The sequence below is a fragment of the Phaenicophaeus curvirostris genome, chromosome 8 (assembly GCF_032191515.1).
Source record: "Phaenicophaeus curvirostris isolate KB17595 chromosome 8, BPBGC_Pcur_1.0, whole genome shotgun sequence".
Classification (NCBI taxonomy): Eukaryota; Metazoa; Chordata; class Aves; order Cuculiformes; family Cuculidae; genus Phaenicophaeus; species Phaenicophaeus curvirostris.
The window spans coordinates 39,457,856-39,478,843 of record NC_091399.1 but is presented as its reverse complement, the minus strand read 5'-3'; the positions used below and the strand labels follow the sequence as shown (position 1 = coordinate 39,478,843).

The 20,988-nt window shown below is 37.8% G+C and overlaps 1 protein-coding gene across 1 annotated transcript in view; it reads right to left on the bottom strand.

Moving 5' to 3' along the window:
• The window catches only part of LOC138723109 (serine/threonine-protein kinase TNNI3K), a 79,255-nt gene that overhangs the window by 43,943 nt on the left and 14,324 nt on the right, over nucleotides 1-20,988 (bottom strand). Inside the window, exons 6-17 of the mRNA XM_069861996.1 lie at nucleotides 12,279-12,377; nucleotides 10,684-10,822; nucleotides 7,088-7,232; nucleotides 6,892-6,996; nucleotides 6,001-6,095; nucleotides 5,223-5,372; nucleotides 3,999-4,085; nucleotides 3,027-3,083; nucleotides 1,921-2,013; nucleotides 1,780-1,837; nucleotides 1,475-1,669; nucleotides 1,017-1,121 (exon numbers count right to left, since the gene is read on the bottom strand). Coding sequence (XP_069718097.1) covers nucleotides 1,017-1,121; nucleotides 1,475-1,669; nucleotides 1,780-1,837; nucleotides 1,921-2,013; nucleotides 3,027-3,083; nucleotides 3,999-4,085; nucleotides 5,223-5,372; nucleotides 6,001-6,095; nucleotides 6,892-6,996; nucleotides 7,088-7,232; nucleotides 10,684-10,822; nucleotides 12,279-12,377 — 1,328 coding nt within the window. The remainder of the gene's footprint in view (nucleotides 1-1,016; nucleotides 1,122-1,474; nucleotides 1,670-1,779; nucleotides 1,838-1,920; nucleotides 2,014-3,026; nucleotides 3,084-3,998; nucleotides 4,086-5,222; nucleotides 5,373-6,000; nucleotides 6,096-6,891; nucleotides 6,997-7,087; nucleotides 7,233-10,683; nucleotides 10,823-12,278; nucleotides 12,378-20,988) is intronic.

The window sequence follows — 20,988 nt, the reverse complement described above, 5'->3', positions numbered from 1 at the left end:
ATAGTCTCACAAGCAGTTTACTTCTTTGCCTAGCAAAGGGAAAAACCCAGCTCCTTTTCCCAAATGAATGAGTATCTTTCACAAGGAATCTTTCATTGCAGTTATCAGTGTCACTAGGAAATGAAAACTTACAGCAAGACTCAGGAAAATGTTATTTATTTTATCACCACAACTCTATACGTCTGGTCACTTGAGATATAAACAAAATGAAATGTCTTTAGACAAGTGCAGTTCAGTGCATGTGACTCATAGTGGTTTGTATAAAAACTGAGGTTTTTTCAATCCTGTTTCATTTCCTGAGGGAAGTCTGGATCACCAGCTCACGTAGACTTTTTCCTACTTCTTTGCCTGTGGCATTTACAGTTGAAACCTGAGCTGGGATTTATGTCCTGTACCTCACTGGCTGTCAGCATTAGGCACTTAGTCTAAACTAGATGGCTGCTCCCCTGCCTGCAACAAGGACAAGCTCAGCCAAGGTTCCTCCCTTTTCAAGACAAGAACCTAGAATGAACAGGAGGGATTGCTGTCTGGAAGTCTTTTGCACATCAGACTTACAGGGGCTAAGGACTAGTTTAAATCAAGCGCTTAATTCTTAGAGTAGTAAAAGTAGGTGAAATGTATTAATCAATGTTTTGGATTAAAAAAATATACTGGGGAAATATACTGCATCACATCAGTTGTAAAAAGGCTAGCAGACAGGAATAATATACGCAAATAGGGTAGAAATATTTTGTATATTTTCGATGTCTGTCAATGAAATCATCATAAGCATGAAGCTGACTACCATCTGTCAAGTTATTCAACTAAAATGGATTAAAGGCTCCAATGAATGTGAAAGCATCATGTCCCAGTTCCCCAGTCCAACTAATGCAAGTAGATCTTCCTCCAAGCTTCACCAGTGTTAATGAGATCCCAACAGTTACAAGGGTCTGCAAACACAGACGAAACTGGAGACCATGGCTGTTGATTTGAGGGTTAATATTCCCCGAATTTTTAGGGTAGAGGTAGAAACTTACCTGTTCAAATCACGATGTATGATTGGTTGTGTGAGATTGTGGAGGTATTCCATGCCTTTGGCAACATCTACAGCAATGATTAACTTAGACTGCAGATCAAGATTTCTATATTTTGAAAAAAAATAGTATTACACAGTGTTGGTAAACAAACAAGAATGATCTGTACATTATTTTTATCTGTAAAACACAGAACCTTTGAAATAGTTTTAAATACAAAATAATGTTATGTAATCTATGTAATGTAAATGTATATAATGTAAAATAATGACTAAATAACAATTTTGTGATTACTTATTAATTGCCCTTATACACCAAACAATTTGAATCAAAGCTAACATTTTCTAGTGTGTTACTTTTTCTGTTGTTTTATACTGAAATGAATAACATATCTACCAGCATAAGTTTACTGATCTTCTGAATTCTGTACCACAATCCCAACCAGAGAATGAGTGGACTACCTCTTCTGTTCATGAAGCAGTGAGAAGAGCGATCCTCCAGAAATATACTGAGTGACAATAGCAAACTGACTTGGGTCATCTAAGCAAGCTCCCACAAACTGGATGACACAGGGATGATTCAGTCGGCAGAGAATGGAAACTTCACGGCAGAACATGTCCACATCAGATTTGGAGCAGTAGGTATTGGCTCGATAGCTTAGAATTTATGTGAAAGAAAAAAATAAGGTAAAAAATAGAATAAAATACAGGTTTTTTTTAATTCTTCAAACTAGGTTGTTAACCAAAGAAAAGTCTGATAAACTTACCGTTTGATTGCGACAATTTTATTTCTGCATCGTCCCTTATATACTTTTCCAAAAGACCCTAAAATGGTTTAAAATAAATAAGGGCAAAGATATTCATAATGAACATTAGATATTTAAAATGGACACATTTATTTCTGGTACCTGAGCCAATAATCTCATGGAACTCTATTTCAGAGAGCTGAAGATGGAAATGTGATGGCAAACCAGCGCGGAGGAGGAGAACATCTGCCTTTTCTGCAAAAGAAAACACTTAGTCTATTTGTAAAATGCAGGGTCATGGGGAAGGACAGGATAAAGCATTTAACTTCACAAAACTGTTGCACAATAAAAGCTGATTTTCCTCTCTAAATTGGTTGACTGATAATCCTATCCCCTCTCCTTTCAGTAACAGCAGTAAACCCCAGTGAAAGAAAAATACTTGAAATGACACTGTTGCCTTGGGCTTTCTTGGCTTTAAAATCTTATCAATGATGAGCACTGTCCCATAATCATACCCTGCCTGTATCATGTCATGGTTGCATAAAATTCTTTATATGGAGAATTAGTTCCTTTTTTCTGTATAGCCAGTGCTCACTGCTGATGCTGAGGATGTTGTTACAGATCTGACTGACTCTTTAGTGACAGGTGGAATCTAAAATTTGCAACTTAATTTAGTTGGCAAACTTCTCTACCTTGTTGATCTTTAGAATATTTCAAAATATAGAATAGAATATTTCAGTGTTTTTCTATAAAGGATGTAAGGTTTTGATTATATCCAGACTATATATTTGAAGGGGCAAATTGAAAGCACGTCAAAAATTGAAGCATTTTGAAGTACAAATATTCATCTGAATGTTTTATCTATATGTGTTTCCGTTTAAAATAAATTATTTTCAGACAGGATTTTTCTTGTAAAGATAATCCAGACATTTTACAGTGGATTTCAATACGATATGTGTTTGCATTCATGGATATGTGTGTATTCCGTTAGTACTAATTCACAATCATATCCTTTTCTCTAGGAAATTAAAGTAAATATATTTTTAAAAGAAATGTAAATCAGAAAAATACAGGACCTATTATGATGCTGAACAACACAGCTGGTATCCTAAAATTATCCTAGGGAAGTATAGCTGCTGCTTCTGCACATCATTAAATTCCTGCACAATGAAAATTCCAGGAATAAAGAATCTTGTGTGGTATATTGAGTCTGGCAAACACATAAAAGAAGCATGAAAGTTCAAGTTTTCCCTTGCCATTGAGAATACCTTTAGTCATGCTTTTAATCTTTCCTAGAGGGGATGGAACTGACACATAGGAACCATCTGAAATAAAAGAACAAAATTAATCTTATGGAATTCAAAGACAGTATAAGCATCTGTACTAACAAATTAATGAGGCAAAGACTGCTTAAAGAATGAAAAATAAAGGGTTGAAAAATGTACATAAGCACACAAACACTATGATCGTGATGTTACATTGCTGTGTTCTTGGTAGTGGTGGGTGTTATGTGTATTCCCACAAAACTCTGTGGAAGGACACTGGGTTTCTCTGGCATTAAAGGCAGCCAATGCAGAATTTTACATCAGCTGGACCCTGCAAAGGAACTCAGGTCAGAGCCACATATTCTGGCAGGTGAGCTGCAAGCACATCACACAGTTTCATTTACTGGCTAGATTTTCCAAAATACCTCAGCTTTCTCCGCATGACAAAATTTCATCTCTCGTTTCTCTGCTTAAGTGGGAGCTGAGTTCTTTTAACAATCAGAGAATACAAAAGAGTATTTTTTGTAGCAAAAAGGGTAATTAATTCTTCCCAAGGGGGAATTAGATATCTGAAGATATCAAAAATTAGGGAAGGGAGTGAGTATAGAAATACACTGAATGTCAGCAATCAAAGAAACATCAGAGCTGCATAACACAAAGAGAATGACTAAACAAGTTGTTAACGATATAAAAAGGTATCCGTAATGATTACCAAGGATTGATCTCCATCTCAGAGCTTTTAGCTTTTATTTCTAGTGAGTAATACAAAGTGAAAACCCTATTTTAAGATCAAGGAAGACTTTTGACATAAATAGAGTGTACCTGGAAAATGAAGATTCTCATGACACTAATTTTCTTTCTGCCAGGCAGAATTGATCCAAAGCTCCCTGACATCCATGGAACATTCCCAGAGACTTCAGCCACCTTTGGGTCAGACCCTTGAGTTAGAGAATAAAGTGATTTCTCAGACCATACCTCCTCCAGGCTGTGAGTATTCATTACAGGGTGATTCATCTTGAGGTCTCTTATAATGCTTCAGAAGGGTAACAATGGCATCATGACCTAAAAAAGAAAGGGGAAATAAAAGGATTTCAGGTAAACACAATAGCCTTTTTTATTTTAAATTAATTTATACAAAATAAGTGTATTTTTAAAAAATGTGCAATCTGCCTATAAAACATGTAAACAAAGATATAGCTGTGCTAATCTTAAACGTACTTGGATTCTTACCTACAGAAATATAGGGCAATACCTGTTAATAAAATCAAGCATGTTATTTTCACAAGCCCACCTAATACTAAAGTGTGACATATGGCAACAGAAAAAAACCCTGCTACAGAACTCCTGAAGCTGAATTTGACTATAGTCTTCAATAGGCCTAACGAGGAACTGAAGTATTTCAGTTCTGGTGTCCTAAACTGAACAAAATCTGTACACTATCCTAATGCAGAGAGTCGCTACACTCTTTGTGCTCCTTTGCAAGGAAGCAGAAAAGAGAGGCATATGCACAACATGCTCACACGCTCAGATGTTTGATGCACGAGGTTCTGCTTGGCAACATTCAAAGCTCTTTTCTAAACCTTTCAAAGATGAATTTTCACTCAGTAATTTCAAAAAGTGTTTTGAAAATATCAGGTCTTTGAAAGGCCTTTGAAATTGATACTTTTACTCCATTTCAGTCACTCTCATAATAATTGGTACTTTAATGCCTCTGGAAGAGGCAAGAGTGTCCTAGAAGTCATGGAGTCAAAATAGGACAGAAAATAGACGCATTGCTGTACATGTAGGACAGTATCATAGGAACCAGGACAAATGCCTTGCTTTGATGCATATTTGCAAGAATTTAAGATTACTAACTCTGATTCATTGCTCCTCATAATGCTTCCCTCAGTACTAAAATTAGAACTCCTCACGCACATACCAGAGAAAGGCACAGAGTTCTCTGGACAGGCTGTATGTTTTCTATTTTAGCAGCACATAAATACTCCTGTCCTTGAGTTTGTGTCAAATTAAATTGATGTTTAACAGAGTATTGAGAAGATAAAGAGAAAGGCTCTCCTCTATAACCCTGTGCGCCATGAACTGGAAAGCAGGTGGTGAGAGCTCCAGTGTAGAGGGACTGAGGTTTTTTTTGTACTGTTCTCTCCTTCCAGTACTGTTATTATGGATTTGGTAATGGAAATTACAACATTGAAATACCTTTCTCATAAGCCCACATCAAACAGGTCTGCTCATCCTTTTCGCCACTGGACCTGCTGGGATCACAAGCTACGAGATTCATATCAGCTCCATTATCCAGTAAAAACTGTACAAGTCGAATATGACCATGGTAGCAAGCACAGTGCAATCCTAGAACATCAGGAAAGCATTGTAAGCAGAACGCTCAGAACATTGTGATTGGACTTGCAGCAACAACTATAGACCACAAATTGATTTCCTCAATAACAGAATATATTATTGAAAAAAATACCTGAGGCAATAGGTGAAAATAAAATATTAAGGTTGCAAGAATCAATCTACTGCCTGCTACACATGTCAGAATTCACTGTACCACCTGCAAATCATATTTAACAACTTTGTACACAAGGAAAAGCAAGTAGAAACAAAGAAGACTCTTTTTCATTATCTGTAGTAGAGACATCGAGGTGTGCAGCCCTTCAGACACTGTATCCCATATGCCCAGTCTCTAGAAGAGTAATACTTGGGCCCAGTTCTCAAAATTGCTTAGAAACCTAACTATGGGATGATCAGTTTACATGAGGTTTGCTTACTCATACACAAGCTAAGGTGCCTGACACATCCTCATTAAACTCTTGTCACTTCTATGCCTGCCTCCAAATCTATATCAAAAAAGTTAAGAGTTGTGCAAAAAGCAATTGGATGCTAAACATCTAATTGTCATGGGAAGTACCCTGGAAATCCTGATAGTGTATATGGCTTCGAAATTTTTTGGTGCTGATAAGGATGACAGTGTTACCTGTATGTCCATCTCTTCCCTGGTGATTAATGCTTACAACGTTCTGGTCAAGAAGAAATTTTACAAGTTCTATGTTCTTTCCGTAAGTGCAAGCACTGCAAAAAGAAAGAGAAAAGTGAATGCTATAGTCCGTTAAAGGACAAACAATTTTGGCAGCCAAAAGTTTAAAAATAATTACATGGAGATAAAAATGTAGTAACAGAAAAAAAGAGCTTTAGACATGTGTGAACACATGAACAATCCACCAAAGTATGTTCATTTCTGTCATTTCAGAAACATTCTAACTATAGAATCATAGTATAGTTTGGATTGGAAGGGATCTTAAAGATCATCCAGTTCCCACCCCCCTGCCATGGGCAGGGACACGTCCCACTAGATCAGGCTGGCCAAAGCCCCATCCAACCTGGCCTAGTTATTCTTGTATGAATTAATTTTGCATAGCTATGTAAAATTAATAAAATCTGTTTTGCAAAGTGCCTTTTAAATAACACTTTACAGAGTTACAGCACCATGAACAAACGTCATTCTGTCACCTCATTTCTAATTTAGAATATCCAGACTCCAGCAGGTTTCTAGGTGGGACAGGCTCTAAAGTCAGCTCTCAAACTGGACAGTAAGAGTAGTCATTATTCATATAGATGCTGACCAACCTGATGCCTTTCCTACCTTTCTCTCTCTTGCTTGCTTTTTCTCTCTCGATTAATTATCAGGTTCTACCTTTTACTTCATGTCCTGTCCTGTATCTCAAGATAAAAATGGAACATCCATGCTGAGCTCATTGCTTGCTTTGTTCCTCACCTGGCTGTTGGTGAGGCGTCTGTTAGTTTGGGTGTTGTGTTGCATGCATGTGTAAGCAGAATTCTATTGATAATGGCATTTTAAACCTCTCACCTGTGGAAAGCTGTTTCACTGAATATATTTTCTTTAGTTAGACTTTCTGTTCCTGAGAGCTGAATTATTTCCTTGACAACTTCAAACTTTCCATTGTAACACGCGCTGAAGATGGAGTCAATAAAGAATTGTTAACAACATCGGCTTCCCAGTCAGGCCCAAACCCTGTAAAACAGATCTTCTCTACAGGACTCACAGGTGCAAAGGTGTGTCTCCGTAGATATTCACCACATGGGGCTGGACTTCAAAGCTGCTCTGGAGTAAGAACTTCACAATTTCATGGTGTCCAAATCGACAGCAGAAGTGCAGAGGAACGTGATCTTCATTGTCTTGGGCATTCACTGCCATTTGACCCAGAAAGAGACAATAGAAAGAATTTTATACTTAATACAGCTTGGTTTGGATATTCAGTAATGCTTTATGCTGTGCAGACATGTTATGAAATCTTCTGCTAAAATATTTATGGTCCTGTTTCTTTAAAATTGAAACTCCCATGGGCTTTCATACATCAAAACTACATTATTCGGTGTCATCTATAGTGCAATGTCAAGACAATTTTTGGACTTAGGGTATAATTGCTTTCTTCCAGTAGCAGATGAATTGAATGATTTGATGTAGTTTTCCATGAATGAACCACAAGTTATAAACAACCCTTAGAAGGAACAATTTCTGTCAGTATACCACAATTTGAAGGAAAATTATGTTATGTAGTCATTCTATATAAGAAAGAGATCCACTCAGTTGTTCCAAATGCATGGAACAGTAGTTGTTAATTAGAAATACTAAGACAAAACATGTTTCACTGTTGATTTTTGGAAAGGAAAATCCAGTTGGTTTTAAGGTTTATGTTATCATATTGAGTAGCAGTATTAAGGACCAGATCTTAGAGACAGTATAAAAGAAATTAATAGACTACTAAGGAATAATCTGTCCATTAGAGGTACTCAAACTTGTACTCCAAAGGTTTTAAGCAAAACTTTGACAAACATCTCTCAGGAACAATTCTTCCCTGTAGCTGGGGACAGCAGGTAAACCATACACATTCTGAGGTTTAAATCCCTGTTTTAAAGCCTTACTAAAGTAATGCTGAATGCTGACAGAAATGGCCAATCCTTTGAAATGAGATGAACCTGTAACTTCACTGATGTTCAGAGACAGTTCCAAAGATGAAATTTATTTCAGGCCCTCAGAAAAGAATTCCTGTAACATATATTAAGTTTATGGCCTGCAAATTTAATCAACTTCCCTCTTAACCTTCCTAGCAGCCCTGTATTAAAAGGAGTAAAGAAAGGTAAACTGTTTTATTTCTCTATTTTAAAATCATTCTTCAATTTATAGATTCATGTGACATATTATCTTTTATTTTTTATTATGACATGGTACCAGAAATTGATTTATTATGAAGTTCAATAACTAAGAGGGAAATAAATGTCAAAGTTTTATTATAATAAATGTCTGCTTTTTAGAATATGTACCCACTGAAGGGCCTGAAGGACACTATGGGTATCAGGGCCATGAGCTTCTGCAACAATAAGGTGTAAGGTGGAGCAAGGAAAGAAACATATAACTTCTGCTTTGTTTATGCAGTTGGAAATGATGTCAAATACTTGCAAATGATTTTCTTTGCTTCTGGAAGGATGTATAACCGCAACACAGGATGATGTTTTTTATTTTAATTGATAGCTTTTTGTTTTCTAAATGGAGCATGACAGCTAAGATGGGATATTGTCTTAAAAAGAAGTTCAGAGTCAAAACAAGACAAAATCAGCCAAATACAATTCAGAAGAGAGTTGTCACAAAACAGTACCTCATATTGATTCAGGAATTATTAAAGACAAATACAGGAGAGATCTTCAAACAGTGGTCTTAAAATATTTTATAGCAAATTGAGTAAATAGCACAACTGTCATGGCAATCAGAGACTAAAAATTCAGGTTGCCTAGTCAGTAAACAGTCAGATCAGGCAAATGGTAAGTTCTTGTTTGGAACCAAATGGAGTACAGTAGAAATAACTCTTAGGACTAAGACTTTACTTAGGTAAAAACTAACAGGTGAAATCATTTTGGTAAGTAAAAGGATGAAAAAAGACAGTGTAAGTCTGTTTAAAAAAAAAAAAAAAGAAATTTCCCAAGTCCCTGTGAATGATAACTGTTTAATACTAGATGAAGCATGACTGAATGTGTTGTGATATTTAAAGTCAAATTCTGGTTTTAATTTTAAAATTTATTGGATTTGGCAGCCATTACACTGATTTTCAAAGTTACTTTCAAAGTCATTTGTAACTCCAGGCAGGCCAGTAGTCCTGAAAGCAGACAAATTTTATTAAAAGACCATCAGAATTATAATGACAAAGAATATATTGTGTGGTCCCTGAAAGAAATCTCCAGGACCCCTGTTTTGAAGAATAATAAAAAATATCCCTTAGCTTATGGGATGCCAAGGAAATGCTTGCTTTCTGGCCACCCACTAGTTCTACAGGTTTGTAGATATTTTGTTTCTTAGTCACCACATCAGGCTATAAAACAGTTTTTGAAACATGTTTTTTTTTCTTTTGTTTTGAAAGGAACAGTTTTTGAAGTCATGCAAACATCTGCATTAGAAGTCTGGTTTCTATATTCAAGCATTTGAGAATCAACTGTTTCCAGGCCCTCCCTGATTTCAGAGAAATGGAACATAAGGAAGAGTGGAACATATTGATAATTTTGAGGTACTTTTAATGTTGTTTTTTTTTAAATCCCACTCTCGATTTCCACATTCGTTTTTCTGCTGGGGTGTTGGGACACCAGCAGAAGTGTGGCCATCCAGGCCAGCTGATAATACAACAGGAAAAAAAATACAGCTCTTTATTTTCTATAGTAAAGTTTATCTTCCTTCATGTAAGTGGAAGATAAGATAACATTTATGATGGCAAGAGGTGGCCACAAGTGTGTGTGCACATCTGTGATGCAAGTGTCAGAACAATGTAAAAGTAAGACTGGAGTGTGTTATGTTCTGTGCCTTCTACACTGCTGAAACAGCATAAGGAAAGGGAATGAAAGAGCAAGCGCAAGAATTCAGTAGGACTACTGGCTGCATGCCAATATTAATTACAATAGAAAATATGTTAAATTGTGGCATATGTGAAATATACAGCATTGAACTGTAACATTATAGTCTTACAGTGTCAGATCACCTGTAAAAAGAATGCACAGATTCTGAATTCTCATAGAATACCAAAAGCATGCTAACAGGCTTTTCTATCTCTCCAACCACTTATGTCTCTCACGTGCACTTTCTTTTACAGAAGATGTCCCACAATGAAGCTTGTGTAGCATAATGAAGCATGTGCTAAAAAGATTCCATTTTCTGTGGAATTGTGAACCATTTGCAATTTCTCATCTGAATTATTTTAAATTACCTGCTGTATAATTTTGACTTAAAGTCCTTCATCTGTACCTCATTCACTAGGAGTTCAGTGTGCATTGAAGTAATTTTGATCTGAGATAGATACCACAGGGCTCTGTGTTCCGGATAGGAGTGTCTCAGTAGTGAGTTACTTCTGTACATTAATCTTTATTTTGTTTTCTGCTATTTTTCACCCCTAACTTATTAATGGAAACAGAATACAAGTGAGATGACAAACCAGGCATACCAAGAAGAGAACTCTCCAACTGCTCTTTCATGTTTTAGTTGCTCAAAGATGATACACAAACATATAGAGTATGTGTTAGGAAGCTAAATTCAAGATTCAAGGCCTGACTCTGTTTATAAAATACAGTGTTAAAGTTGATTATTTAAAATATATTTTCTTACCATCAGCTTTGCTCCCCTCTTCCATCAAGAGCTTTGTAATGTTGAGAAAGCCTTTGGCAGAAGCCAAATGGAGAGGCCTGTCTCCCACTTCACCACTTGCATTCACATCAGCCCCGAACTTCAGTAAGAGGTGGGTTACCTGAATATTTCATCAAAGGTAATTACATTATCACATGAAAAAATCAGATAAAGTAATGCATTGGCCAATAATATATGTGGGCATCTCTTTAAAATTCAAACACGGAGAGGAGATGCAGTAGAAAAATAATTTCTAAGTTACATATCTATGAAAATATTAAAATTCTCAAAAGCAAGTGCTCGTTCATTCTCTAAACTGTTGTATCTGGTCAAGAGGCTAGACACAAGACACATGTATTTGTTTAACTGCCCAGTCTGCATAATAAAGTAAATACCTTCAAAACCCACAAATGCCTGAGACTTAACCTCCTTTCTGAACAGTCTCTTATCACAAGGGCACCATACACACTTTCAGCACAGTTTCACAAGACTGTGACTATTTGTTCAGAAGTGGCTTATGGCAAAAAAAGGAAACTAATCTCTCAGCCTAACAGGCAGGGAGTTTCTTAATGTTACTGGATGATGAGGTGCATATATCTGAAAGAAAGTATCTCAGAAACACATCTTTGGCTCACACCCTTGCTGCCACTCAGCCACAAAAGTATTTTCAATCATCTGTGTATCTCAACTCTGCCCTTTCAAAAGCTTTTCCTACCACAACTCCTCAATGAACTTGAAGTAACATGTCACTGAAATGAAAAATACACTCTATCTAGAAGTCATCCTTTGAAACTTGAAAATATCCCCAAATACATGCTTTTAGCCAAAGGAAGGGATAGGGAATGACTCGCATGAGCTGAAATAGACCCATTACTACAGCTCACACAGAAGGACTATTTCGAGCAAATGACTGTAATGCTAGATTAATTGTATGTCAATTATACTTCAGTAAAAGAAAGAGAACTTGGAGGTTTGATGCCAGCTTTGGTCAGAACTTCAGATTATGTTTCAATAAGTCTGTGATTTGTATGAATGAAGCAAGCACGGTTGGACTAGTCATATGCACAGTACCTCATGGAAAAATCCTGCTCTATGAATGATCATTTTTTCTAGTAACTTAAACATTGCCGCAATTTAGTTTGTGGATTCCAAGGAAAACCAGTAGAATTGCCATGCAATTATTACTGGGAAGTGATGTTCACTTCCTCGGAGAGGTTTATGATAGTGTGCTCAAATTCTTCATGCAGTCTTTGAAACATGGGATAAACAAATATCTAAGTGAAACATGTATCTGGGTCCAAGTCTGTCTGTTGGCTATCGAATCTAGTGAGACAATCGTTTGTTTCGTGGGGTCTAGAGGAGGGCATCCTACAACATAGCACAGAGCATTAAAGTGAAGAAATGTTGATATCCAGACTTTCAGAGGAACCAGAGATTGACTTAAAAGTGTAAATTCAGTATGTGAGGCATTTTCAGGGGAAGATCCTTTGGACTGTAAAGCAAAGATATCTAACACTAAACTCATAGTTGCCTCAGTGTTTCACTTCTCAGCCTTCTGAAATTCCCTGTTCAGTTACCTGTTCATGGCCATAATATGCAGCAATATGCAATGGGGTGAAAAAAACTGCATCCTGAACATTTACATAAGCTCCGTGTTGCAAAAGAATCTCAACAGCCTAGAAAGAAGGAAACAAAAAATTCCTGTTAGAAACAATATATATACATGCATTGTCAACTAGTAAAACAAGATTTCAAAACCTTACATCACCAATTTAAAAAAAAAGGAAAAAATCCCCAAACAAGCAAGCTAAAAAGGTGAGGAACTGTGTACAACATGGCAAAGTGATTAACTTACAGTACTTTAACTGAACACTGAATGTCACTGATGCTTTATAAATAAGCCTGCAAATGTGTTTGCTAGTAAATAGATTGATTTATGAAGTAAGAGGTGCAGAAATGACCGTCTGGAGTTTCTCAAAATAACCTTTGATTTTCTTTTAGCCATCATGAGCAAAGACCAACAAAAATATCGGAGTTTTTAGAAGTAAAAGAACAAAATCCAACCAAAGAGAAAGATCTTTTAAAATGTAAATGTATGAAGGTAAATCCTCAAGCATAATTCTCTCAAGGTGTAAAGATTTCTGTGTGTTTCAGAAGACAATAGCCTTTTGGCTTCAACAAATAAACTTAAGTGCTTTCTTTCAAATTGCTACTTTTTTTTGGTGTTTCGGGGAGCCAGTGTTTTCCTGGACAGCCATGAATTATCAAACACTGACTTTCTGAACAACTGTCAAAATAGAAGTCTGCATCCAACTTTGGATTGTACATCAAAGCCCAAGGGCTGCTAATTTTTTTTGAAGCACAAAGAAGAATTTTGACACACTAAGCAGCTTGTACCATGGATCGAGTATTTCTATATATCACTTTGATGAATGTTAATTTTTGAGTGTAACAATGATGACAGATGCTGGACCATGAATCACCCACAGTACAGTGAGCAACTGGGAAACACCTCCCTGGCAACTGGAAGAAATGAGAAAGAAGGAGGAATGCAAGCTTCTACATTATGCTATTTATACCTGTAGTGAGTTCTGAGCGTGTGGCAAGGGAGAAGGTGGGAGCTGGCAGGAGTGAGAGGACTCCTGAATAAAGGTAATCCTGGGGATGAAAAGCATTCCAAGCAGCCATAGCCAGACTCTGTGGATAATACAGATAATACAGAGCTTGGAAGGCAGATCTGGAGATTGTCCAGCCCAATATCCCTACATAAAGCAGTGTTTCCCAGAGCGGATCTCTCAGGGCCACATCCAGTCAGGTTTTTTAATATTGTTCAGTCTCTAAGGATGAAGGCTCCACAACCTCCCTGGATACATATTCCAGTGTTTGAGCACTGCCACAGTATAAAAGCCATTTCTTCTGCTTAAATGGAATTTCCTGAATTTCAATTTGCGCCCGTCGACATCCTTCCTGTCATAGGTCACCTTGGAGAAGAGCCTGTCTCCCTCTTCTTCATTTCCCATCCCCCCAGAGGTAATTGTACACATTGATAAGATCCCACTACAGTTGTCTCTGCTCCAGGCCGAACCATCCCAGCTTTGCCAGCTTCTCCTCGTACGTCAGACATTTCAATCCATGAACTGTTTTCACAGTCCTTTGGTGCACTCACTCATATATGTTCATACATCTCTTCTCTGTGAGCCCAGCACTGGGGACTGTTCTCCAGATACCATCTCCCCAGTGCTGAACGTGGGGCAATAATCACCTCACCTGCCAGGAATACTCCTGCTGGCAGCACTCTTTCTAATGCAGCCCAGGATGTCTTTAACTGCAAGGACATGTTGCTATTTCATATTCAACTTGTTGATGACCAGGATTCCTAGGTCCATTTCTGCCTTCCAGCTGGGCAGCCCCCAGGAAAAATAGAGTTCACATTTGAAAGAAATAGAGACAATGAATCATAGAATTATTTACACTGGAAGGGTCCTCTGGAGGTGCCTAGTCCACCTTCCTGATCAAAGGAAGGACTAATTTCAAAGACTGGTTTGCTTAGGGCCTTGCCCAATTGAATTTTGATTAGTTCCAAGGATAGAGGTCCTGCATCCTCTCTGGAAAGTTTTCAGTGCTGTACCACTCTAATTGTGATCCCCTCGCCCCATTTATATAGTCAGAGTTTCCCTTACTAAATATCGTGTGCATTGACATCCTTTCGTTGCACATCCTTTTGCTATGGAGCATGACAGTTTGACTCCATAAAAAAAAATAAAAATCCATGAAAGATCCCCTGAGATCTTGAGAGAAGCTGCCTACCCTTATATCAGCTGAAGACTATAAAAGAAACAGCCTTAGCACATCTGCCTGCTGGATGAGTGTTAATAAGTTCATGTAGTAAGATAAAGAACACACTCAGCTACTGGTTGGTTAATGCTACTGGCTCCCTCCATTTAGGAGGACTTCTCATGTCCAGACAGTTTCCAGTATACTAGGTAGCTTGGTTGACCAGAGGTGAGGAACACATACCCAGCTAGTCTGTGATTTAATGGTTTGATGGCTTTTGAGTGATTAATCTTAGACATGCTTCAGCAAACTGCTATTATAAAACTGAAGTTGTAGGTATTGACTCTAAAAAGAGAAGTTTGAACCTGTAGGTTTTACATGAATATGGTCAAAAATTCTTTGTATTAGTTTAGTTTTAATTGAGGCATGCAACTGTGAAGCTATAACATGTTCAGGGACATGACAACTCCACTTCTTAATTTCTTCGAAAGCTGAAATTCAAAATTTAGATACATCTACAAGCTTCACTGTGGCTCTTCAAGATGAAAAAAACTGCATTGAGCAATGTGGATCCAGCTTTGATGATAAACATAGAACTAGATGGATTTTGACACATTTTTCCAGGCTGTAGAAATGGCTGCCATGCTGGTTACTTTGTGATTTCCTGATAAAAAGAATTTTGTGAGTCATATTAAGCAAACTCCACTCAACTGTAAATGATGAGAGGGGTGCAGAGACAATCTTGATAGTTCCACAGACAAGCTATCTTTCTAAGAAAGAAGAAAGGAATCTTAGAAAACAGTGAAAGTTGTGCTAGGCATTACAAGTAGGTGGATATGCTGGAGTGATGTGTAAGGGTGAAACTACTTCAGAAAGTGGAGGCAAAATTTATGATGCAAAAAGAGCTTTGAATTCTTGTAGAAAGACCAGGAAAAGATTTTAATCCTAGGAGAAAGACTATGACTCAAGGTGCGGTATATAAACTAGGGAAAATTTTCAAGCTGAAGAGAAAGCAGTTCTCAACACCTCAGCGTGAGCAGGTACAGTCAGCATAGATGTACGAAGGGTAAGTCTTGCCTGACCAGCCTGATTGTCCTCTACCACAGGATAACTGAATTTTTGGCTGAAGGGAGGACAGTGGATGATACTGACTTTTACTTCTTCACCGTTTTCAACAGTCTCCCTAATATTCTTGTAGCAAATTTGAGATCTTGTGGTCTGAATGGGTGCAAAAGTAGGCAGGTGAAAAAGTGGTTTGGTGACAGGGCTTGGAGGGTAGCAGGTAAAAAGTTGTATTCTGCCTTGAGGCTAGTATCAAGTTGAGTACTACAGAGGTCTATGCTGGGACCTGCTCTTTGTAATTCCTTTAGCAGGGGTCCTGAAGGCAGCAATGAAGTGCACTCTCTTCATGTTAGCAGGGCACAACAAATAAAGTCCTCAGTAGACCAGAGGTGGGGCTGCGATCCAGAGGGACCCAGACTGGAGGAATGGACCAACATGACCCATGCAAAGTTCGGCAATGACAAACACAAAATCCTGTATGGTGACAGCACAGGCTGTGGTTGCCTGACTAGGAGCAGTTTTGCTGGAAAGGACCTTGAGATCGTGGTTGACAGGCTGAACACGAGCCGCAACAGCAGTTGGCAGCTTCCTGGGCTGCACTCGCAGTGTCACGGCCTGGACAATGAGGGAAGCAACTGCTCCCCTTTTCCACACAACCAATTTTAAATTAAAAATGCCATTTGAACAATACTTTGAACAATACTCTTACTTTGTCGAGGAGTGGCTGAGAGAGCTGGGGTTGTTTAGCCTGGAGAAGAGGAGGCCGAAGGGAGACCTTATTGCTCTCTACAACTTGTTGTGGACAGGAGGGTGCTGGCCTCTTCTCCCAAGTGACAGGGGACAGCACAAGAGGGAATGGCCTCAAGCTCTGCCAGGGGAGGTTCAGGCTGAACATTAGGAAAAAATTCTTCACAGAAAGGGTCATTGGGCACTGGAACAGGCTGCCCAGGGAGGTGGTTGATTCACCTTCCCTGGAGGTGTTTAAGGGATGGGTGGATGAGGTGCTGAGGGGCATGGTTTAGTGATTGATAGGAATGGTTGGACTCGATGATCCAGTGGGTCCTTTCCAACCTAGTGATTCTATGTTTCTTAAGATTCTCTTATGAAAAGTTTGTTCAGCAGCTTTTTGAAAGTTGAAGTCAATTATTTTCATTTCAAAGATAATTAATTGAGCTACTCCGAAGGTTAGAAGTCAACAAAATAAAACATAAGACAGACTACATAAGGATTTTGTCTCTTGGATAAGGGCAAGGGATAAGAAATCCTCTAAGAAAATAAAATCAATTATTATTGTCTTCTTACCAGTCAAAATTTAAATGAGAAGTCAACTTCAACAATTAGTGGCGAGAATTTGCCAAATTCCCTCCACTTTAGGTAATTTAGATATGATCAGTCATGTACTGCAAAGTGTCTCTGCATTAAATTATTACAACTCCTAACTCTTCAGGTATCTGTAAGAATTTTAGAACAAATTCTATCAGACTGAATTAAAAAACCGTTAAAGGAGTTTCTGAATGTTTTAAATAGAGTTTGCTGATGAACGTACAATTAATTGTCTTCCTTAGGAAAAAATCTACTGAAATATTTAATATATGCTCTTCTGCAAGACACGAGGACAGACATCAGACCAGCAATAAGCTTTCATATATTCTTTTATCTCAGCTGTTCCAGTCAGATGAAACACAGGTCACAGATAAATCATTAATGAAAGATGCAGGTACTGGTGTCTTGAAATAAAGTGCTCTCCCTGGGATTGCTTTTCCAAAGGGGGAGCCAGAGAATGGGATTTTGAAAATATTCTACAGGTATTGGTAGATGCTAGACACAACATATTTTAAATGTGGGCAAAGAGATCACTGTAAATTCAATAATATCATAGTTTTAAAAGTTTGCATTTACTTTGACTTCTAGCTGAAACATGTTGCCTAGGACATTCTAGGGAAGAAAGCACAGCTAGAGAACAGTGTTGTCAAGTTTGCCATGGGTTTCAGACAAGTTAGCATCATCAGGTTAAGGTAAGCTCCTTTACTGAGCCACAACTCAAAGCATTTATACTCAGGTTTGCCAAACACCTTGGTCTTCAACTTGTGGGCTATGAAAGGCTTTTTGCACTTCATTCAATCTGGACAGTTCATTGCCTGCTAATAAAAACAGCTGTTGAATTCAAAACTCATGAGTTGCAGTCCTCTTTGTCACTGGCCAGGTCCTCAGAGAGAAACAAATTCTGAGACTCTTTGATTCCCCGTTCCCTTGCAGCTGGTGTAGCCATCAGTACTGATGCTGTGTGAATACCAGTTCTGCATTCCTGGTTCTAGATTGCTTCTGAAAAGTTCTGAAAAATTGGTGTCGGATGAAACAAAGAGCTGGGAAGATGCAGCATTGGCATAAAATTCAGGGAATAACAGAAGAGAGTTGGAACATTGTGAAACATTTAAATAGGCTCAAATAAATTTAATTTTTCAAGGCTTCTTTAAACATTTGGATGCACTCCTATTACAAATAAAATTCCAGCGAATGCAGGAGGTGACAAACATGCTGATGTAACATAGGACTTGCAAATGAACAGGGATTTATTTCTGTAGAAAGTCTAAATCCCTTTTCCCCAAGAGGTCCCTGCTACAGACACATTCACACTTCGGATTCTCAGGTTTGCAGATTGCAAAAATTAAGTCTCAGTGGTTCATCCTGCCTGCAGTCCTCAGTCTAGTTAATGCATCTGTAGATCTTTTAATCTCAGAATGAAAACTTTGACTTAAAAATTGAAATAGAAAATGATGCTTATTTTCCAACACAGTAGTACTGGACAACACAGAAATGAGTACGAGGCACATGCATTGTTTATTCAGCCATGACTTCCTTGGGCTGGAAGCATTTAATATTTTCAAAGTAGCAGACTTAATGAGTGATTAATTAAACTTATTTGGTGATGTTTCTAACATGGTCATCAACTTATTTAATATTTTTTCATTAATTTTTCATTCTTCCCATTGAGACCTGTAACTGCTATTAATAGATAAAATAAGCAAACAGCATAGTATTGGGGAAATAAAACACATCACTGAGTCACAGAGCACATGAAATATTTATACACCATACTGACTTAGATGAGATGGAGCATCTTATTGACACTGATGGCCTTCAATATCCTAATTTCATAGAACTGGTTTCAGGTGTGGGGTAGAGCAAAAGCCACAGACTTACTCTTCAGGGAATGTAGAAAAAAGCCATTTTCCCTCCCAGTCCTCTCTATTTTTCTCTTAAATGTAGTCGGTCCTCTTCTGTAGTTAAAGACTATATTGTAGAGATTGTTGTATATACCTCTGCTTTTTATTTATTTGATGGTATAAATAATTATTTTTCTTACTGGAATAAATGAAAAAAATCTATTTTCTCTTTCTTAGATTTATTCTGTTTTTAGGAAAGTTGAGAAAATAATTCCATATTTCCATGTATAGTAATGAATTTGTGGGCAAAATAAGCTGTTTAATCTACCGGAGGAGATTCTCAGCTGACTGAAGATTCCAAAGTTATATAAAGAAGGAAAAAAAAAAAAAAAGCCTGCACTTTGACTATAAATCTTTGGTCCCCAGACCAGCAGATGAACCAAAGAAGATTTATAGAGTCCCACCTCATTTATGGAGAACACTTCTGATAAAGGTCTAATAATTCCCAAGGAAGAAATAAAGAACTATTCAAAACCACTCACATTAAGGCATTTCTTAGCAAGTTAATGGCCTTTTCCTTGTCGAATGCTGAGCACCGGTATTCTTCAATAACCTCAGTATCAGCTAATGACACGAGACGAATAGCGGGCCTCCTTTTGACATTTGCAGGATAAGGCCCGGACATTTAAAAAATTACTTGAAGCCCCAATGTAGAGAAGAGTACTTTGTATATCCCACAGAGAAAACATTAAATACATACTTCATAAAAGTGAAAAAGATCATTAAAATCTTAAGACTCTGGCTAATATCTCCATTATAATTCTTGCACAGAACAATTAGATCCAGTGTTTTTTAGTAATAGGATACACAAGGAAGGATTTCCATTAAGCTAATAAAAAGGCTGTATGTGTACTTGAAGTGAATGCCACGATGCCCTGTGAGCTGAGAGATGCGATGCTATAATGCAGTCCCCCATCCCCACTCACACTCATAGAATCATAGAATCACCAGGTTGGAAGAGACCCACCGGATCATCGACTCAACCATTCCTATCAGCCTCACACGTGCACAGACATACTGACGAGCCTCATTCTTCCACCTAGAGAGTTGACCTTCAAATTATAAACAGTTAGCCTGCTCCGCTAGGATGCTGCCTCACTCTCTGGCTTTAACAGGTGCCACAGACTGATTTGTCCCCTGATTGCTGTTGGAGTTGCTGACTGAAACACTGAAGACTAACAGCTTTTTAGTTGATTGCCTTCATATGACCACCCGTAAATTATTTTAACCTTCTTTAATTTCACCTTCTTCACACACACAGACTCTCTAGGTATTTCAAGGATGACACCAACTGTATTTTTACATATCCTGTCTTCAAGAAGAAGTGCACACCTATTGAATTTAAATAATTTTGGAACCAGTTTGAAGGCTGCAACATAAAGCTAAATTCACCAGTATCCTGAGTTACTCCTGGTGGCCCTCATGTCTGATAAAGTTCTCAGCAGACAAAGTATGCATAATCCCACGCCCATGAATCTCAATCTCCACATATGTATAACCTATATATATATAATCCATAAGAGGGTGAAAGAAGATAACATTTATTTCCATTAGAAATGGGAGGTACCTTTACATTGACACAACTTCCCTTCACGTGACTTACCGTGTACTCAGTATACTAAGTAACATTAAAACTGCTCCAGTAAGTCTCTGCCTCTTTTACTCTCACAATCAGGCAGCCTTTTGCAGCCAAGCTATGTGAGAAGATTTCCTAAGGGAGTACAGTTCTCACTTGCACTTGCAAAAGTGTTGGTATGTCAGCTGTACAGAGCTGGATTTGCAAAGCTTGGCTTGTTTCTCCCAGTGACTACTTTCCTGATGGGATTATTTGCATCAGTGTCCAAGGACTCCAAAGAACTTGGAGCCTTGCGATGACTGCTGTGATGTTCGGTACTGTCTCTATGCATGGATATGTGCAGCTAACACACAAAGTGAAACACTCAAAGGTATTAAGTGCAAAAATTTGCAAAGAGTGCCTATTGCAAATTTCAGAAGCTTCAAAGTAATTCAGATGTGTAATTAACTTAAATTTTAAAGAGATTATTTCACCAACAATACAGCATGTTTGAAAAAATAGAAGTCTCTCTCTTTTGACGTATAATTACCTAACTATTCCTATGTGCATAAGTATAGTAAATTCTTTGTGTGTGTGCGTGAATAAGCTGGTTGACTGAAATTGTGGCAGAAGAGAAAGCTTTCTTTACATATATAAGCTCAGTGACTGTTT